The sequence below is a fragment of the Cupressus sempervirens genome, chromosome 4, assembly GCF_028749045.1.
Source record: "Cupressus sempervirens isolate cs-2001-9-10 chromosome 4, ASM2874904v1, whole genome shotgun sequence".
In the NCBI taxonomy this organism is placed as follows: domain Eukaryota; kingdom Viridiplantae; phylum Streptophyta; class Pinopsida; order Cupressales; family Cupressaceae; genus Cupressus; species Cupressus sempervirens.
Genome location: NC_143121.1, coordinates 344,652,840 through 344,674,237, shown reverse-complemented (window position 1 = coordinate 344,674,237; position 21,398 = coordinate 344,652,840). Strand labels below are relative to the sequence as shown.

The window sequence follows — 21,398 nt, the reverse complement described above, 5'->3', positions numbered from 1 at the left end:
CTACCTATGTAATTTTATCACCTTGGAAAATTATATTTGATCCTACTAGCTAGGAATAGTTTATTGTTCATTTTATTTTACCTAATCTTATAACAGTTCTACATGAATTTTTAATCAACCTAGCTAATAAAAAACTAGACCAATTTAACTAGGTTATGCCTTATTTCTTTCTAAAAATACTTGCTATGATATGTTTTGTAAAATTTTGTTGCGAATTTTGTCCATTTATCTTGGTTTGCATTATTTTTGTGCAAGACTACGCATATCACATGTAGGCACATTAAACTTGGATTGAGTAAGGCAAGCAATTTTTTGTTGCAAGGAAGAAACAATTTGAGTGGTACTAATGATAGTGGAATCAATAGAGGAAATAGGTGGAAATGACACATTTGACACACTAGGAAGAGCGTAAAAATTAGCTTGAATAGAAGGTAGTACAGATGGTACATTAGGAACCATATTAGGAGGATTAGGATAAGTGTAAGGAACACTATTGTATGAAGGTTGTGAGATAGGAAATGAAGTAGGTGGAACACTCATACATAGAAAAGAAATAGTAAGACTACTAATAGGAGGATTAAATCATTGAATATAAGTAGTCACAGTGGAGCAACATAAGAAGGAATCCTAGAGATAGGTTTGTAAAGAGACAAGGTAGTTTCAACACTAGTGATACGTGAAGGCATTCCTATTTCATATGCAGCTTGAGTTGAAGGCTTAACGTGAGTGTGGACAAGGTGGCTAAGACCACGCAAAAGCTCTATGTCCATCATTACAAATCACTTTCTTAAGAGCATTAAATGAAGCCATAGTATAAGTATTGTGATTCTCTTGAAGAAGTCGATCATGCATTTTATCAATCTCAGTAGAAATCTTATGAACTTGTTTAGGAGGAACCCTTAATGCCTCATCCTCATCATGAGATGAATGAGAAGATTAATGCTCCATAGAAGGATTAGGTTCATGAGAAACCATAGGATCACTAAGGTTCCTAAAGAGAGGAGAAGAGGAATCTTGATCCAAGTGAGTCATGGGTCTATGACTTCTCCTAAGGGTATTCTATAAGTAGGGATTAAGGTAATATATCCCAAGTATGCAAGATTGTCAATAGCTCAAGGATGCACCTACATTAGACACCCAAGGTTTCAAAAATAAGATGTTCTATAAGGACCTATTAACATCTAAATAAATTCAAAAATTAAATCCCATGTGCATTCTTAATTCACAAATCCTCTTCATCAATCATCCTAGAAGTTTGTCCAAACTTACTGCTACAACCAATTGTATCATCGAAAATATTAGCTCTTCTCTTGCTACTACAACTACCAGGATCAAATGAATCATACTTGTTGCAAGCCTTCATCTAATTATAAATTTTATTTCTTCTTCCTCTACTCTTAATCACAAGATCAAATAACTATCTTTCAAAAGTAGGAACCTTAACCATAGGTTTTTCTATCTTGAAATTGAAAGTCTTAAAAACACTTAAGTAATTGCAATGATAGGGTAATTTGTTGATTTTCATGTTTTTTTTCGCAATTTTCCTCGACATTGTTGCAATACTAACATTTGCATCACAATTGAGATGCATGTGTGAGTAAAAACAAAAAAATAAAGATAACACAACATAAAGCATTCCCCATTTGTTTTGATTGATAGTGGAGAGTTGTACGTGAAAGAGAGTGGAGAGCTCTTAATGAGGGTGGAGATCTCTAAACATTGGTGGAGAGCTCTAAGCTCTAAATGTTGGTAGAGATTACATTGTCATGCCCTTGTGATTGCTGTATTTTTTTTTCAGTGGCCTTATGATCTCTACATTTTTTTGTCATGCCCTTGGGGAGATCAATGGAGATCTAGGATTTCATTTTCATGCCCTTGAGATTACTGCATTTCATTGTCATACCCTTGTGATCTCTACATTTTTTTGTCATTGCCTTGTGATCTTTGTGCCCTTTCTCTTCAAAGCAAACATCATTGTAATTTTGTTCCACTAGAGACACAAGAATCCTTGATCTTTCCTTCATAGACTTCTTAGAGTCTTCAAAATAACTAGTCATTACTAGATCAAAATTCTCACCTAGTTGTTCAATGAATTCTCCAATTTGTTGTATAAACCACCTATTTGTCTTCCACACTACCTTGACAAATGTAGGAAATTTATTTTGTGCATAAAAGAATATGCAAATGATAAGTGAACCAAAATTACATGAGGCACTCTTTACTTTTATGATAACTTCAAGGTTTTCTAATATTGTTGAAGTTGTAGCTCACCCAGGTCATAAGAATGATCTTTCTTGACAATTTTATAACCTAGGTCAATAGCCATAAATGGTAATGTTAAGTTGGCTGAACTAGAAGAATTTGTGTTCTATCATATGCACTACAAATGCTATAATGGGGTCTTTCATGGTATCAATAAACATCTCTCTTTTATTCCATATGGCTCTAGTATTATTCTCGATTTCTTCTTTCAAATCACTCCTCATGCTCTTTGACTGATCAAGGGTACGATACATTGTTACTCTATTAATAATTCTCTTTGATATTCTAATAGGTCCATTCTCCAACCATAGCTAATTATCATGTATTCTGCTCAAAACTATCTTTATCCATTTGGTCTTAAATACTTGGGGAAAATCTAGGGCATGCATTACCCCTTTTCTCTCTATGATCTTGTTTTCTTCCTTCAAAACTCTTTTATCACACAATTTCTGATAGATCTGCCTTATTTCCAAATAACCTACTTCTCCTGCCTTGCATGTATAACAACATCTTACATCCTTAATCATTAAAAATTTGGTGGTATCATTGATAGCTCACTAGATGGGTCTCCTTTATATGCAATCTCAGGAATAGCACAAAATGGGGGTTATCTCACATCATTAATAACTAACTAAACATAAAAAAACTTCTTTTCCTTCCTTCCTCACTATTGTTGAAGAACTATCTACCTTTTTGACTCACTAGGGTTTGTAAAACACAGAATAACGTAACTTAGCACAAGTAGAATACCTTTCAATTCGTTGAATACTATTGAGTTGTAGTGGAAACTTGTTTGTAGATGTTGGAATCCCTTTTCACAAATTTTCTTTGTGCTCTTTGATATTCTGGTTGTTGCAGATGACTTGTAAATCAACTAAATCGACTAAATAGCCTTGAAAATATTGCATTAATTGCTCAATTCATACATAACTGTAAGCTTGGTCACTATAGATTTTTTAGTATCCTCGACTAATATAGCAAGCTCAGCTATCACTACCATTCAATACTTGATAGTAATTACAATACTTCAATGGTCATCAACAACACACAAAATAGTATAATGATGGAATATCTTAGGCTTCTAATCACTTCATTTCATCTTGATTCATGCTAATAAAACCTTTTCATACCTTAAATACTTGAAACTGATGCATAATATATCATTTCAAGTGTTAGTTCCACACATACCTTTGATTGCCTAGTTGGGGTTGATGTGATCACTTGATCCCTTGGATAAAGTGACCTCATCTTGACTTTATGTGTTGCAATCTTTCTTCTTGTTCATCTACATCTTTACCTTCTCAATATCTACCTTTTCTTTTCCCTTTCTAAATTCATTTCTCTGTGTAGGTGACCGAGTTGGGCAATTTTTGCTAACATGACTAATGTTAAGATAACTAAAGAATGTGATTTCACTCAAGCATCTATTGTAATTTCCTCTAAAAGGTGTCCTTATGTAGTTTTCAAGAATATGTCCATATTCTTGATAATAGTGACAAAGTTATATCTTGTATTGTAATCCCAATTGTAAGAATTTCCATGATGTCGAATGTTTGTTTTCTTGTTTGATGTCCACTTAGGTTTGGATTTGAATTCATATGCTTTGTGTCCATACTTCTAATAATTGTAATAATATCCTTCAAATATTTGAATGCTAATGGTCTTGGTACTATATGTATATGCTTGATGTCCTTGTGTGTTTTAGTTGTAGCAGTATCCTCTGTATTTCTGCTTAGGGTTTTGATTGTCTATTTTGCCCCTGTAGACATTTGTTGTGTGACCTAAAAATTATGACAAGTAGGTTTTCTATTCTTTCCTTTTTTATTCCTTTGTTCACCACTTCTAGATGATTCTCCTTCCTGAGTAGTAGAATATCCCAATCCAATAGTGTCACTATTTGGCCTTGGTGAATCCATCAATTTCTCAAAATGCTTTATGGCTCTGATTAGTAAATATCTCACTTGGGATGTTGGTAATGGGGAGGAAGCTCTCTTCTAGGAGGACTCTTGGGATGGGCATCCCCCATTAGAAAATATGAATATGCCAACTAATTTTAAAGAACAATTAGTCAAAGTCTTGGGGTGTAAAGTCAATAATTATAAAATCAAAAAAGATATTAATGGCAGTATAAGTTGGGAATGGAAAAATTTAGATAATATTGACATAGAACCAATAGTAAAAATGGCGTATGAAGACATCGTTAATAAGAGGAAAATAAAAACAATCAGTGAGAAATGATAAACTCATATGGGTAGCATCAAAAGATGGAAGGTATAATGTGAAAAATGGCTATAAAGCAATCATGTTGTCTCAAAGATGGGAAGAAGCGTATACTCCCCTTAAAATTTGTTGGGATTCTTCATGTTTATGTCATGTCCCCAATTTTCTGGTGACAGTTTGATTTAATTAATTTAATTAATGGTTGTCCCAGGACGACTAATTAATTGCTTTAATTAAATAAATAGTTATTAAAAGATAACTTTATATTTAATAAAGTGACTTGGAAAATATTTAATAAAGTCACTTGAGGGATAAGATCAAAAATGTTCTAGAAGTCTCTGGAGAGGATGGAGGGAAAAGAATAAATAGGCACCCCAGGGCTCCATTCGAATGAAGGAGTTGATTATCTCTCTTTGTGTTTCAGATTGTGATCCAATCACGGGTGCATTTTGGAACCTAGGGTTTCTACAATTGTCACAGTTGGCCATTGAGAACGAAAACTCTCAATTGGTACGCAATTTTGAGGGTGTGAAATATCATCTGAATTATTGCAGATTGGAGGTGACGCTGTAGTCATTTCATCGAGGCAGAATCTGTGGCCAAGGGCCAATGTGGAAGGAACATTGTGTGAATTATTTGTAGAATAGAGATAGCTGCAATATAGGATCGCCTTTGTTCATTGTCAGCCAAGATTGAGATCCATCTGTATCAGCAATGATTGGAAATATATAAATTGCATAGGCATTTCAAGATCAAAGAACTGAAGACGACTTTCATGCTTGATCAATAGCCAGCGGATATCAACAAGGATGTTGTGCCTCAAAGACATAGTTTGAATCTACGGCCATAGCAATCGGACGAAGTTGGAACTTGTTACCGGCAGAACAAATGATAGTGCGAACTCGGGTTTGCTACGCAAGGTTGAATGCGACATTGAGAATTGATTGCAAGGCTTGGCAGACTCAATAATATATGTGGCATCAACTATATATTCAAAGTGTGGTAGGCAGATCAAGGAACAAAGAGAAATCCAAATCACCATTACGGGAATCTCATGGCAGCATCAATACCAGATTGAAGATCAGGAGGGTTTTTAGCGTGAGCATTTTGACCCTTTGGGTTTCGAGGGGATTCTTGGAGAACTAAAGTAACTTTGGAGAAATTTGAGCATTTCTGCGAAATTCGGGTGCAGAATTCAGTTCTATGTTTTGTGATCCGGTCGGGCGGAAGAGTTGATCGTGCAGTTCGAGTAGAAGAAAGCTTGTTAAGTTCTGGTCTGTCGAGGTTATAGGAGGACTTGGGTATCAGCGTCCATCACTTGGCAATCTCAGAACGATGATATTTGTGCACGAATAAGGGAGCCGACGGTAGTTTCCTTGGTAGAGGCCGCAGGCTTGATTTGACACGGGTGTCGATAGGGCGTTTTGTTGAACAGTTGCATAAAAACCGCGATACCATCTGATTTGCTCATCCGATAAATATGGGAATGATTCTGCACGGGGTAAACAATGACAGCAGCCTGCATCCGATGGACTTAACTCGTGATGGGGAATGATGATGATTGGAAGAACAGCGAATGGAGTAGACTCATGTTTAAACAAAGATCTGTTTTGTGAAGCTAATTATATTGGCGCCGATGAAGTCATTGAAATTGGTGATTATGGGACTTCTGCCATATTTTTATCTAATACTAACGTAGCTACTTGGTTATTGTTGATAGCTCTACTTTAGCGGAGGATATAAACAAAAACTCACTTCCACCGTCTGCCTACTTGTGTAGCATTAAGGTGCGTCAAGGAGAATGGATAATTACGATGGTTTCATCTCTTGCTTCAGTATACTTTCATTTCGAGAATTCTTTTGACAGTCATTGTTCAATCACTTCCCAAATTCTGTTATTAACTATTGCATAAGGATTGATCTTATTCATGTCAAGTACTTTGAGTAATCATTCTCCAGTATAATTACTTAGTGTTTTCAGTTCAGTAAGGACAGAGCTTGTTGACTAACTGTTTGATGAAATGTCAAACCTTTGAAGTGTTAAATTTTGGGTGTAAAAAGTAAGCAATAACCTGTCAGGGTTATTTCAGTGGTATCAGAGCGGTTTTCTTGCCATCCTGTGGGGTGAACATGAGTAATCAGCACTCGACTTCAACCAAGATGGACAGGTATAGCACAAAGTCTCCAAGGACACAATCTCGGACAAGTAATAGACGCAGTATTCAGAGTCAGAATTATGGAAAGGAGGACTATTCAGGCATTCATGATGAGCTCAGAAAAATCAAACATAACATGTCTGAACTGTTGGTTAAACACCACCGTATGATTGAAAGGCTGTCCGTCCCAGCTAAGGTGAATAAATCAACTGGATTTCATTTTGACAAATCTTCTCACAAAGCGTTGACAGATACAATGAGAGATGCTACTAGGAACCTTAATGAGGAGTTCGAGAAACAAGTGTGCAACCAGTCAGAGGCTTCAGTTCGGTCACAGGAAGAAGCGGTGAAGAACATTACGCTGATGGATAGTAACTGTCAACTTGACACTCAAGTTGAGATAGTTGAATATGAGTTTTCCGAAGGTGATGTCTCATGTACTCAAGGTAGTTTGGTTCTGACAAGCAATGATTACAGCGAAGTGAGTCCAGATGATGATGAAGATGTCATTGTGCATGATGATGAGATACCTAGTGAAAATGAGCAGACATCGAGCATTTATGACTTTGCTGACAGAGAGTACCAGGCTCAGTTAGATGCTTCGTCATATGAGGATGAGAATGGTAGTACTTCACATGATTTCTCCAGCCAGCTGAAGGTAAGCAAAGATAGTATTGTGGCTTCTTTATCTCATCATGATAGGATGCGGGAGATGTTAGAAGAGCACATCCAGATGATTCAGTTACGAGGAAGATATAAGGGAGTTCAGGCAAATTCTTCCTGCTGTGACTTACATGCAATTGGTGAAGGGATGGGGACGACGAAGCTGAGCTATTTACATCTTCTATCAGACCGTGATCATCTTCTAAGCCTTGCCAAAGACTATTCAGATGCCTTGAGGAGGAAGGAGGAGGAAGTTGTCAAGCTTTCTTGCGAGCTTGAGGACACTCAAGCAACTTTGGCATTACAGGACTGGGAGAGACATGGGAATGAACACGACATGGAGCTGAGCTTAAGATCATCTTGCACTCAGTTTTTGACAGAAGAGGGATCATATATGGTAGCTGATAATGCTACGAGTTCATCTTGCATTCACATCCAAGATACAAGGACAATGGCAGACAGGTATGTGAAGTTAGCTGGTATTGGTCACATTACTCAGGTAAGGAGTTTGCTTGAGTTACCAGTTGTTTCTTGTTTACGGATATGGACTCGAGAATGTTTCAGCAACATTTGGGATTCAATTAACTGGAGATGTTTTAATGGTAGCCATGATTGTTTGAGTACTATCATGGATTTGATTAGTAGAATATACGGTGTTATCTTTCCTTGTGCCAGCAGAACATCCGATGTTGGTATTAGTTTTTATGCACCGTTGTTGGGTTTGGTTCATATTTCCAGTCGACCATCCTTGCTGAAAGGTGTTGAAGGTTTTTCATATTTGGAAGCATGTACAGATGAGTCCCAAGATCGTTTTGACCTTGATGTTATCCGGGAGAATTAAATGAACAGTTTTGAAGATTCAGCTTCCTTGACAGTTTCTTTAGGTATAGAAGAGCTTGGTAGCAGGACTACAGATTTTGACACTCTGGATGTTGATATGGGTTTTAAAGTTGATTCACAAAATATGGATGGTAATAATCCAAAGACCAATATTTTTGAAGACATTCCTCCAGTCAATGTGTCAGAGGGAGTTTATAGAAGACAGTCTAGCCAGAGCCATCATGTGGTTAGCCAGTTGAAAGTTAGTGAGCGAGACATTGCTATCGCTTGTGAGCATTTTGATACTGCTCGTCATTTGTTGGCCATTACTGGTTGGGGTACGGCTATGACAGTTGAGTCCAGCGGTGGTTACTTTTCTTTGGCAAAGATTCATGCCTTGCGTAAAGCTGTTCGGATTTTGAAGCAGGATTATTTACGATTGGTAGCCGACCGTGATCACTTGGTTGAGTGGGGGAGTACAGCATATGAGGCACTCTTGGATCGTGAAGAGGAGGTGAGTGAACTTTACCAAGGGCTCCTAGCGACTACTGAGGCATTAGAGGATACACAGCAAGATCTACAGAAGTCGCAGTTTCAGTTGAAGGAGGTGACCGTGGAGTTGGAGCATTTGTGGTCAAAACCAGCCCCAGACCCAGTTCATTTGACTACTGAGGTAGATGACGGTAAGTACACTCCTACAGTTGCTTTTGAGGAGCTTATTGTTGAGACTGACACACATGTTCAGGGTTTGGAGGAAGTTGGTCTTAATAAGTTTGGGATACCAGTAGAGTCAAGTCTCCAGATTGATTCTTCTTTGATAAATGACAGTGTAGTACAGTGGGGTATGCCACCTTCACAGGAGGATCAGTTGTGGTGTGCAGGGAAGTATATTGATGCTTCCTCGTATAATTTTTACTGCACTGAACCGTTCATGGAGTATTTGCTGGATAGTGCATGTGTTCATTTGGACTCGCATAAGGTGACAGAAGGTGTTCTCGTCCGAGATACTAGTGTTATTCGCGGATTGGTTGAGAAGATTATAGGGGTCCTTTCTACTATGCTACCTCACAAGGATCTCGAGGAGGAGTTTGTTGAGCAGAGTGCACAGGGTCCTATCCGACCTACTGTCACTCGGAGTCAGAAAATGGAGCCATCTGTTGATTCCCAGTTCAGTGATGATGAGCCAGCAGCAGAGTTTGGAGGTTCTTACCGGCATTATACGGTAGGGTACGCTCATCATTTTTCTTTTGACACAGAGATAGAAGACTTTATTTCACGCAGATGTAGATTGGCTCCAGTTTCTTACCATCCATTAGGGGATAGATTGGCACTATCTTTTGAAAATAAAACTGGTAGTAGCAAGTTACTCGACCTGCAGCATCGACACACCCGGAGTAGTTTTTCAGAGATTGGATTTGATGGCAATGATTCAAGTACCTATGGCTATTGTCATATCTACAATGCAGTTGGGTGCAGGTGTCTTTTTGACAGGGGCTTGAGTTTTGATAGAGTTAATGTTTTAGTTGGCTTGAGTTCGGCAAAATGGTTTCTTCTACTGACATCTACAGTTGGTTTTTAGATGATCTCATCAGAAGTGTCAGTTGTTTGGATGTTGAGTACAGTTTCTCAGTTACTGGTATTGATGATTTCTCCACAGGAGTATGATGCGGATTGGGATAACACACAGATTTACATTTGGGATCCAGGTAGACTGATTGGTTCATGGTTCAGCCATTGCTTGGGGACAAGCAATTTCAGGAAGGGCGGACTGTCATGTCCCCAATTTTCTGGTGACAGTTCGATTTAATTAATTTAATTAATGGTTGTCCCAGGACGACTAATTAATTGCTTTAATTAAATAAATAGTTATTAAAAGATAACTTTATATTTAATAAAGTGACTTGGAAAATATTTAATAAAGTCACTTGAGGGATAAGATCAAAAATGTTCTAGAAGTCTCTGGAGAGGATGGAGGGAAAAGAATAAATAGGCACCCCGGGGCTCCATTCGAATGAAGGAGTTGATTATCTCTCTTTGTGTTTCAGATTGTGATCCAATCACGGGTGCATTGTGGAACCTAGGGTTTCTACAATTGTCACAGTTGGCCATTGAGAACGAAAACTCTCAATTGGTACGCAATTTTGAGGGTGTGAAATATCATCTGAATTATTGCAGATTGGAGGTGACGCTGCAGTCATTTCATCGAGGCAGAATCTGTGGCCAAGGGCCAACGTGGAAGGAACATTGTGTGAATTATTTGTAGAATAGAGATAGCTGCAATATAGGATCGCCTTTGTTCGTTGTCAGCCAAGATTGAGATCCATCCGTATCAGCAATGATTGGAAATATATAAATTGCATAGGCATTTCAAGATCAAAGAACTGAAGACGACTTTCATGCTTGATCAATAGCCAGCGGATATCAACAAGGATGTTGTGCCTCAAAGACATAGTTTGAGTCTACGGCCATAGCAATAGGACGAAGTTGGAACTTGTTACCGGCAGAACAAATGATAGTGCGAACTCGGGTTTGCTACGCAAGGCTGAATGCGACATTGAGAATTGATTGCAAGGCTTGGCAGACTCAATAATATATGCGGCATCAACTATATATTCAAAGTGTGGTAGGCAGATCAAGGAACAAAGAGAAATCCAAATCACCATTACGGGAATCTCATGGCAGCATCAATACCAGATTGAAGATCAGGACGGTTTTTAGCGTGAGCATTTTGACCCTTTGGGTTTCGAGGGGATTCTTGGAGAACTAAAGTAACTTTGGAGAAATTTGAGCATTTCTGCGAAATCCGGGTGCAGAATTCAGTTCTGTGTTTTGTGATCCGGTCGGGCGGAAGAGTTGATCGTGCAGTTCGAGTAGAAGAAAGCTTGTTAAGTTCTGGTCTGTCGAGGTTATAGGAGGACTTGGGTATCAGCGTCCATCACTTGGAAATCTCAGAACGATGATATTTGTGCACGAATAAGGGAGCCGACGGTAGTTTCCTTGGTAGAGGCCGCAGGCTTGATTTGACATGGGTGCCGATAGGGCGTTTTGTTGAACAGTTGGAAATAACCGCGATACCATCTGATTTGCTCATCCGATAAATATGGGAATGATTCCGCACGAGGTAAACAGTGACAGCAGCCTGCATCCGGTGGACTTAACTCGTGATGGGGAATGATGATGACTGGAAGAACAGCGGATGGAGTAGAGTCATGTTTAAACAAAGATCTGTTTTGTGAAGCTAATTATATTGGCGCCGATGAAGTCATTGAAATTGGTGATTATGGGACTTCTGCCATATTTTTATCTAATACTAACGCAGCTACTTGGTTATTGTTGATAGCTCTACTTTAGCGGAGGATATAAACAAAAACTCACTTCCATCGTCTGCCTACTTGTGTAGCATTAAGGTGCGTCAAGGAGAATGGATAATTACGATGGTTTCATCTCTTGCTTCAGTATACTTTCATTTCGAGAATTCTTTTGACAGTCATTGTTCAATCACTTCCCAAATTCTATTATTAACTATTGCATAAGGATTGATCTTATTCATGTCAAGTACTTTGAGTAATCATTCTCCAGTATAATTACTTAGTGTTTTCAGTTCAGTAAGGACAGAGCTTGTTGACTAACTGTTTGACGAAATGTCAAACCTTTGAAGTGTTAAATTTTGGGTGTAAAAAGTAAGCAATAACCTGTCAGGGTTATTTCAGTTTACCAAAGACAAGTTTCTTTTTGTGGACCGCCTCATAGGATAGAATTCTTACTGCTTACAGACTTAGAAAGTTGGGCATTGAGGGGCCTTCCAGATGTGTGTTATGCAATAATCAATGAAGACACTAACCATCTTTTTATATAAGTGTTCATATACAAAAAAGTGTTGGGAATGGCTCTGACATGTGTTGAGTTGGACTATGCCATTGCCTGAAACTCTGAACGGTCTACTTAATAGTTGGCCTACAGATAATAATAGAGGTATATATGGTAACCTCTGGAATATTTTCTCTTTTATCCTTGTTTGGAAAATATGGAAAGAAAGGAATAGAAGAATATTCTTCAATCAAGAGATAATTGATTGTGAGATAACTAATAAAATTGAAGCATGTATAATTGAAAAATTAAATTCTCACCTTAGAAAGATTCCAAAAGAGGAAGGATCATTTTCAGAATGGGATGGTCTTATGAATTTTTTTTGGAAAAACCTAGTTAATCTCTCGTTGATGTATTAGAAAAAGAATAAAGAGGCCAGGAGAAAATGTAGCTGGAATTCACCCCTGACAGGATGGACTAAATTAAATTTTGATGGAGCCTCGAGAGGAAATCCTAGTACCACTGGGATTGGATGCATCACTAACAATGAATCTGGCAATTGGATCCCTAAAAGGGATAAATTTATAGGATCAACCACTAACAACCTTGTTGAATTAGAAGCCCTTCAAGAAGGTCTCCAAATATGTTTGGATCTAAGCATTTCAAAACTTATTATTGAAGGAGATTCACAGATTATCCTAAATGCTATCAAAAAAATGGAGACACTTAATTGGGTTCTAAATTCTAATTGGAAGAAGTTCTAAATCTTCTAGACCATATCAAAGATATTAAGATTATGCAATTTTTTTGGGAAGGTGATAAAGTAGCAGATCAGTTAGCAAATAGGGCAGCTAATGATGAAAATTTCTTAATATTTAATTGTAAGTTAACTAACTAGAAAGTAAACAATAGTATTTTAAAAATGGGATAATGTAAAATTTAGTAGTATAAGCTAATATAATATATGAAACTAACTATTAATATAAATGCATACATATCTAAGAATATAAAGACAAAAAACTATAGATATATTTGTATATCATCATGGATAAAAGTGAAAACATTGACTCCTTGTAGTAATCAAAGGGGAAGATGGAAAATTGGAAAAGATTTCTTCAAAACACTGATAGATTTAAAAATATAAATTAAAATAATAAATTTGAATTCAAATTATAAAAGTTAAGATAATAATACTTTCAAATTTGAAAGGAAGTCAGTCTATATATATATATGGGAACATATTTTTGTCCCTATATTTAATAGCTCTGTAGGCTGAGTCTTATAATTTAATTTCAAAACCTTGTAACCATATTAATTTTCCTATTTCTTCCATCATTTCATGACTCTAGGCATCATCATATTCCAATATGATTCAGTTGCATGTAGGTGGCATCAATAGATGACGTATAGATCTCGAGGCACTTCTAGACCCTTCATTTGAGATCATTAGTTCTTTATTTATGGTTTAATTGGTACTTGGCACTTCTTATTGCCTACTTTGTTTCAGCTTGATTTAGTTATAAGCTTAGGATGGATACCAATATTAGTTTATTTCATGCCTCAAAGGTGTGGACCATGGCATTTAGAGGAAATGTGAAACTAGAAAGATGGAATTGACTATTAAACCCTGTGGATGGCATGACAAGGATTGTTGTGAGTTGTGTCTTAGGGGAAGGTATCTTCAATTATGATTTCTCTTGGAGAACCAATAGTGACATTATAGGTTCTTCCATAGGTTGTTTTGCTAGAGACAAAATAGAGAAGTGGGCTATTATCAGGCTGTGCTACAATGTTTTCAACCCAATTTGGTGTATAGGTCTTGAAGAAGAAGTTACGAGTATTGATGAGAAATGTAGGATCCCTCTCCCAGAGATGTACATGGCACATCCCCCGAGTAGCTTTGAGCTAGCCATTATTCCTAGGAGCCCCTCTCTAGTTATTTGGGAGAATGCTTTGTTTTTTCAAGGTTGGCCAAAAATAGAAGCTAGTATACATTTTCTTCTTAGGTGGAGAGGGATCTTAGAAGACCATAACAAGGTCTAGCTCAAAAATTATCTCTGCATCATTAATTCCTATATACAACCAGCAGTGGAGCTTAGAATCTAGAAGATCTAGATTTTTGTATTCCGAACATGGAAAAATCTAATAGGGAGAAAAGTGCTTTTGAATTCTTGCTAAACTATCAATCTGAGAACCCAAAGGACATTGCTGAAATCATCAAGGATTACTGGAGATAGGGTTATTGTTTACTGGTGCCCCCTACTTGTTGGTTTTTTTTGAATGTCAAATTTTGTTAATATCAGATGTTAGATGGAGATTTTCTATTCAATTTCTCCTTTCTTGTATTTGGCATATATGTATTCTGGATAGTTACAATTAAGGGTTCGTTGTCTCCTCCTTCTAGCTTTCCAGGTTTTGGTTTTGTGATGGGTTCCTCTTTATCCACCTTTTTGGCGGTATCTTAGTCTATTAGGTTTAATTAGCCCTGGGCTATTATTATCACTCTAACCTAAGTTTATCTAATTTTGAAATAGCATTATAATTAGTTTTAATCTATGTTGGTGAGTTTATGCAAAACATGTAAGATGATTTTAAGCTCTAAATAAAAGTTATGTACCAATTATATCATTATTGTGATATTAATCTCAGTAACTGTGCTACAAGCTTTAAATACACACATTGCAACTCGTTAAGACCATAATGTGAAAGAAAAAAATTAAGAATCAAATCTATCAATTATAGTTAGAAACAAAAAAAGGCAATAAAATAATATATTGATAATAGTATACCACCTCTAATACAGCTTAACATGCTTGGATAAGTCTATATCACTATTTTGGATACTACAAACATGTATAATCATTTAAAGGAATATAATAGTATAAATTGATAAAACAAAAACTAAGTCTACCAATGCATAATGAATTACATATATATAAGGAGAGAAATGCGATAAATATGTATTAGAAAAGGCAATTACAAATCTTGTTGAATTGCTTCATTTTGTCAAGTTGGTCTAACACTACTAATATTTGTGGAAAGAAAGACATCTTTGATTCATAGGCTAATAGAAGGATTATTGCAAAAGGTATAAGAAGTTGCAATTAGACAAGCCAAATACTAAAAGAGATTAATTCTTTATTGCAGAATCCTTGTTAATTTTCATGCTTCATCATATTTTGTATTAATTTAAAAACTGGGGTATGCCCCTTTTAAATTGTATAATATAGGACTTCGGTCCTAGACAAGACTGGAGGTTCTTTTGCTCTGTTCTTTCCTACCAGTGTCCGTTTGAAAGGAGAATTCTATAAATTAAATTAAATTAATTCAATATATTACAAGACTTCGATCATTTACTAATCAACAAAAAAATAATATATTATTAATTAAATATATTTTAACTTTTATTAATAGTTATATTTATGTTGGAGGCATTCATTTAAAAATAAATAAAAAATCATTCACTTTTCAATAAATGGTCTACAATGCAAGAGAGGTGTGCAAGCTGATTGAATTGTTTGTAGCATTTGATATTTACAAACAACATACAAAACAAAGTGTTGCCAAAAAATCCTTGATATGATTCACTATATCGCTTCTTAACAATATGATTTAAAATAATTTAGGTCTAGTTTTAAATAATTTTAAAAGATTTATTAATTTGAAAGAATGTGGATTTTGCATTTAATTATTCTTAACATATGTTTGAAGTTAGGTTAGTCTATTTAAAATAAACATGTACAAACTTAAAACTAGCAATTGTATCATTGTGAAAAACTATTTAAAAGAGGATTTTAAATTTTTTTGTTATTAAGTTTAATTTATAAGATAATAACAATTCTTTTATTAAATTATTTTTAAAAATTATATTAAGTAATTACAAATTAGTTTTATATTATAATTATATATTTTTAGAATTAAATTTTTAAATTTTTTCCTAATTAAATTGTACTATTCAATCATTCTAAATTTATTTTTTAATATTTCATCATATTTATCTATATAATTTTTTTATCAGATATTTTCTCTCTAAATTATTGTAACTCGTTTTCTTTCATTGTTTCCCATTGATTATTGTGGGGAACGGCAGATAATTAAAGACAAAACACCTTTTGTTTTCAAGTTTCCATTCTTTCTATTCTTTCACTTGTAACATTTGTCATTATAGAAATTTTCTACAAAGTGAGCCCATTTTCTGCAAGTCGGAATAATAAGTCACTACTGAAGTCTAGTCTTTCATTTATCACTACTTGACCACCGTAGCACAGACGCTACACTTAGTGGGAATAATAAGTCAAGTCACAATAATAAGTCAAGTCATTGTGTCCTATCGCTTTTCCCTGTAGATGCGAAAATTTTCAAATTTGAATTTTTTTTATAATATACTCATTCTTTTATACTATACTTTTACTAGATTGTCTTCACATCTGTTAAACAATTTTTAAAAAATTGAAAACAACAAAAAAATAAGAAAAAAAAACACTACATTTTTGTGAATCTGGAAAAAAAAGTTGTCTAGAGATTAGCCTCATCGGTGTCCAACCTGGAAATGGAGCACTACACATTGCTCCAATTTGTTCATACTGGGTGTTTTCACTCACCATAGTGGTGCTCCATAATCACATTGCAAAATTTATTCAGTACTACAAAATTAATTGTGAATCTTCAAAACATTATAATTAATTGTTATATCACAACCAAAATTCAAATGTGTAGTATTTTGAGTGGAACTCATAAATCTATGTTTTTCAAGTAGTAGCTTAGGCAATCCATTTCTCAGAAAAATGAATAATACTTAATAAGTAAAGGTAATTTACAAAACCAACTAGGTAGTAATTATTGCATATTATCCTTGATTAATTGTAAATTTTTAGAAGTTCTTCAAATAGTGTTGATTAATTTCATTGGCATTTTGCCTTTCATATTAGGTAAACTCTACTCTATATTTTTCTTCAGCAAATTTCAGAATGTTATAATAAAAAAAAAATTTCTTATAAATCATTTCAGCAGAAGTTTTATATTTTTATTTTTCATATATTTTTATTTTTCATATATTAAATTTTTTATCTCAATGAAAACAATCTATATCAAAATGACATTATTTTTTTTAAAAAGATATATCATGTGCCCCTTTTTAAAATCAGATAAACCTTCAATAACTGTTCTAATCATTCTCCGAGTGAACCACTAACATGATAGTCTTCTCTAGAAAAGTATCTCCTGCTTATTATAATTATTGTAATTAGTATTTTTTTTAAACTCATAAACATCTTGTTAAAAAATTTAAAAACTCTTAACTTCTTTACATCGCCAGATTTAAAGACAATAACTGAGTCCTTTGGAGTTAGGTGCAAAGCAAACCAAGAATGAAGATGATAACGCTGCTTCATCTGCTTCCGCAACTCTGTTTCTGCCTCTCTGCTCTGCCTGCTCATGAGGCAAAGCCTTCTAATTATTCTGATCAACAATCTCTCTTGGCTTTCAAGGCTTCTCTGTTTTTTGATCCATATAATTCCTTGTCTGATTGGTCTCCCAATCACACCTTCTGCAATTGGACTGGCATTCTCTGCTCTTCTCGTAGACAGCGTGTGGTATCCATGAATCTCACAGGTATGGAATTAGTTGGCACCATCACTCCCTTGCTGGGAAATCTCTCCTTCCTTAGAATACTTGATCTCTCTAATAATAGCTTCGAGGGCCCTATTCCATATCAGTTTGGAAGGCTATTTCGCTTGAGAAGGCTTCGATTGTCTCGAAACAAATTGGAAGGCCCCATTCCGTCCTCTCTAGGAGACTGCCGTTCTTTACAATCTCTAATTCTTGGATATAACAATTTAAGTGGAAGCATTCCCTCTGAGTTCAGTCTTCTTTCATATCTAGAAATCATGGCATTAGGAGCAAACAAATTGAAAGGTATTGTCCCACCTTTCTTAGGAAACTTGTCCTCTTTAAATATCCTTGATTTGTTTGAAAATAGATTCACAGGTTTTATTCCAGCCAAGTTGGGTATGCTTAGTCAGCTAAGCTGGCTTAGTCTTTCCTTCAACCCCTTAGCAGGGTCGATTCCCACTGCTCTTTCAAATTGCACTCGTCTCCAAATATTGGAGCTATGTGATAACAACTTATATGGTCCAATACCATGGGAGTTTGGAAGACTGTCAGATTTGCAAATAGTGGAATTGTGGAAGAATAAACTCAGCCGAGAGATACCCAGGTCAGTGGGTAATTGGACTCAGGTGCAACAACTGTCTTTGGCTACGAACCAACTAAGCGGCAAAGTGCCCCTAGAATTTGGGAAACTGCAGCAGCTAAGACGACTTTTTTTGTGGCAAAATCATTTGGTTAGTGGAAGCACTGGTTTGTCTATTCTTACAGTGTTAACTAATTGCTCCAGCTTGGAAGATCTTGAAGTGGGATCTAATTATCTAACTGGTGTCTTGCCCAGTTCAGTTGGTCGCCTCTCAAATGCACTGAACTCTTTTTCATTGCACTCTAATCAAATTGAGGGAAACATACCAGATGAAATTGGTAACCTGACAAACTTGGCAACGATAGACTTGAACGAAAACAGATTCAATGGGACCATTCCATTTACACTTGGTAGACTTCCAAATCTAGAAATATTAGATCTGGGCGTAAACAGCTTACAGGGAAGCATTCCAGAAAGTCTGAGTCAGTTGAAAAGGCTTGGACTCTTGTCACTCAACGACAACATGCTTTTGGGGCCGATTCCTGATAGTCTAGGTGACCTCCCACAATTAAGAAGGCTTATACTCGATCACAATCAACTGTCAGGCAAAATACCTGCTAGTTTAGGAAGGTGTAAGACTTTGGAAATGGTGGACTTGGCGCACAACAAACTTACCGGAAATATACCCCCTGAAGTTGCAGGTCTTCAAAATCTCCAGTTCTATTTCAATGCTTCTGGAAATCTACTGCAAGGTTCTATTTTAGAAATGAGCAAAATGGTTATGATTCTAGCTATTGATATTTCTCGCAACAACTTCTCAGGTGGTATTCCTAGTGCAATGGCAAGCTGCAAGGGCTTGGAATATCTTAATCTTTCTGGGAATGCATTTGAAGGGCCAATCCCTACATCACTAGCAGATCTTGAAAATCTCAAGTCCATGGATCTTTCATGCAATAATTTGTCAGGTACAATACCAGTGGCTTTCAAAAAGATGAAAGTGCTCCAGCATCTAAATCTCTCTTCAAACAGGTTGATTGGAGAGGTCCCAAAGGAAGGAGCTTTTGCAACACTTGATGCCTCAGAAATTAAGGGAAATCTAGGTCTCTGTGGTGGATGGATAGACTTGCCACCATGCTCTCATTCCAAGCACAAACAAACATCAATCTCTAGAAAGGTAATAGTTCCTCTTGTAGTTGGAATTGCAATTTTGATCATGTCTCTTGCATTGGTAGCATTTTCCTATAGAAGGAGACATTCTCGTACCCCCTCTTTTAACATATGGCCTCCAAAAGTTTCATATAAAGAACTTCTAGATGCAACCGGCAGGTTTAGTGATGAAAACCTTTTAGGAATTGGTAGTTTTGGGTCAGTTTTTAGAGGGATTTTAAAAGATTGTACGCATATTGCTGCTAAAGTTTTCAAGTTGCAAGATGAACATGCACGTCAAACTTTTAGTAGAGAATGCAGTGCATTAAAGAGAGTCCGACATCGCAATGTAATTAAAATAATTTCAGTTTGCTCCAACCCTAATTTTAAAGCCCTAATTCTTCCATTAATGTCAAATGGAAACTTAGAGAGATGGTTATATCCTTGTGAAGGGGGTGGATGCATATTGAACTTGAGTAATCGAATAAGAATAGCAACGGAGATAGCAGAAGGTTTGGCATATCTTCACCATTATTGCTCTATTCAAGTGATTCATTGCGACCTCAAGCCCAATAATGTCCTATTTGGAGATGACATGACTTCATATATAGCAGATTTTGGCATTTGCAACCTTATTTTTGGTGACTCAATGGACTCTTTGACTTCTACAAATGCCCTTAAAGGATCGATTGGCTACATTGCACCAGGTGTGTATTTCTTGTCATTAAACTTTGCATTTCACTATTTATTTGTTTATCTTAGATACCATCAAGGCCTTTGAACATCTTAGGAGTCATTCATCCTTGTTTATTTGTTATTATAGAATATGGGCTAGGAAGCAAGCCTTGTACAAAGGGAGATATATACAGCTTTGGAATTTTAATTTTAGAGTTGTTGACAAGGAGGAGACCAACCGAGGATATGTTCACTAAAGGAATCAATCTACAAAAATGGATAGAAATGCATTTTCCAAATAGAATTTCCAATGTGGTGGAAAACTGTCTTCTTATAGCCCCTAGAAATGAGACAACAATAAATATGGAATGTCTAACCCAAGTTGTAGAAATTGGACTATTTTGCACAAGGGAATCACCTCAAGAGCATCCTAATATGATTGAGATAGTTGATAGATTGAATACAATCAAATGTACTTATTTTGGTACACCAAAAATTTCACAATTACCAATAGATATCTCACCTTTTCTTGACAATATGAAAGGCACAAATATTATTGGTTCAAGGAACAATGAAAGTTCTTATACATCCACATCATAGATCTACACAAGTATAAGTGTCTTATTTACTAGCCATTCAAATGGCAACAATGTTCTATGAACTGTATTTTATAGTCTAGAATACTAGGTAGAGATGAGGGAAGGTTTAGAATGTGATAGTTATAATATCTATGGTGTAATGTTTATGCAAACATTTTTGATATTTTGAATTATGATTAAATATTGTCAAAATCTGAATATTTTGTATTGAATTGCTCAAATTCTTGTAAATATGGGACGAAGGATAATCTCTAAATTGTAAGGTTGAGTGATTAATTGTCGATATAAATAGTTGTTAATATCGATGATCTTTTTATATGAGCTACGATGCCGGGTTTTCTTATTGATTCTTTCTCGGTTGAGCTTTTTTGAGTCAGTTTTTTAATAAAATAATTATATATACAGTGGTTCGTCCAGTTTTGTCAAAATAAATAAATATCTATGATGTAATTTTTTACTTTTAAAAATTAAAATATTAAATGTTTACTTTTTTGGTTTCTATATTTATTTGATATCTTATAATCTTCCTAGTTACTTTAAAAGATTGTGTTTAGAAATTTATATTAATAAATGATAGAATCTTGTGTGAATTAAACTCACTCATTTAGCTCTTCTCTATTTCTTATATACATACTTCAATATGATCATTTGTGATTTGTATTTATTACATGTATTTGTACAATAGTTTAAGCATAAATGGTGTCCATTTATATTTAATATTTATCAATCCAAGAATTTTTCTAATATTGTGAACTTTATTTTTGAAAAAATAAAATTTAATTTTATATATTGCTTGGATATTCATATCATTTTTGTTAGTATTTGTTTTGTTAGTAGCTTCATAAATAGTTGGCTTTTCTA

General features: G+C 35.4%; 1 protein-coding gene across 1 annotated transcript; it reads left to right on the top strand.

Moving 5' to 3' along the window:
* Positions 1–17,293: 17,293 nt before the first annotated feature.
* On the top strand, positions 17,294–20,538 carry LOC149561444 (uncharacterized). Its single transcript, XM_089823790.1, has 2 exons — positions 17,294–19,970; positions 20,087–20,538. The coding sequence occupies exons 1-2, from the start codon at positions 17,294–17,296 to the stop codon at positions 20,536–20,538; spliced, it is 3,129 nt and encodes a 1,042-aa protein (XP_089679916.1).
* The last annotated feature ends 860 nt before the right edge of the window (positions 20,539–21,398 follow it).

Coding starts and splice junctions, on each gene's coding strand:
- LOC149561444 (XM_089823790.1), top strand. CDS start 17,294: ATGAAGATGATAACGCTGCTTCATCTGCTTCCGCAACTCTGTTTCTGC. Junction 19,971..20,086: donor GATTGGCTACATTGCACCAG/GTGTGTATTTCT, acceptor TTGTTATTATAG/AATATGGGCTAGGAAGCAAG.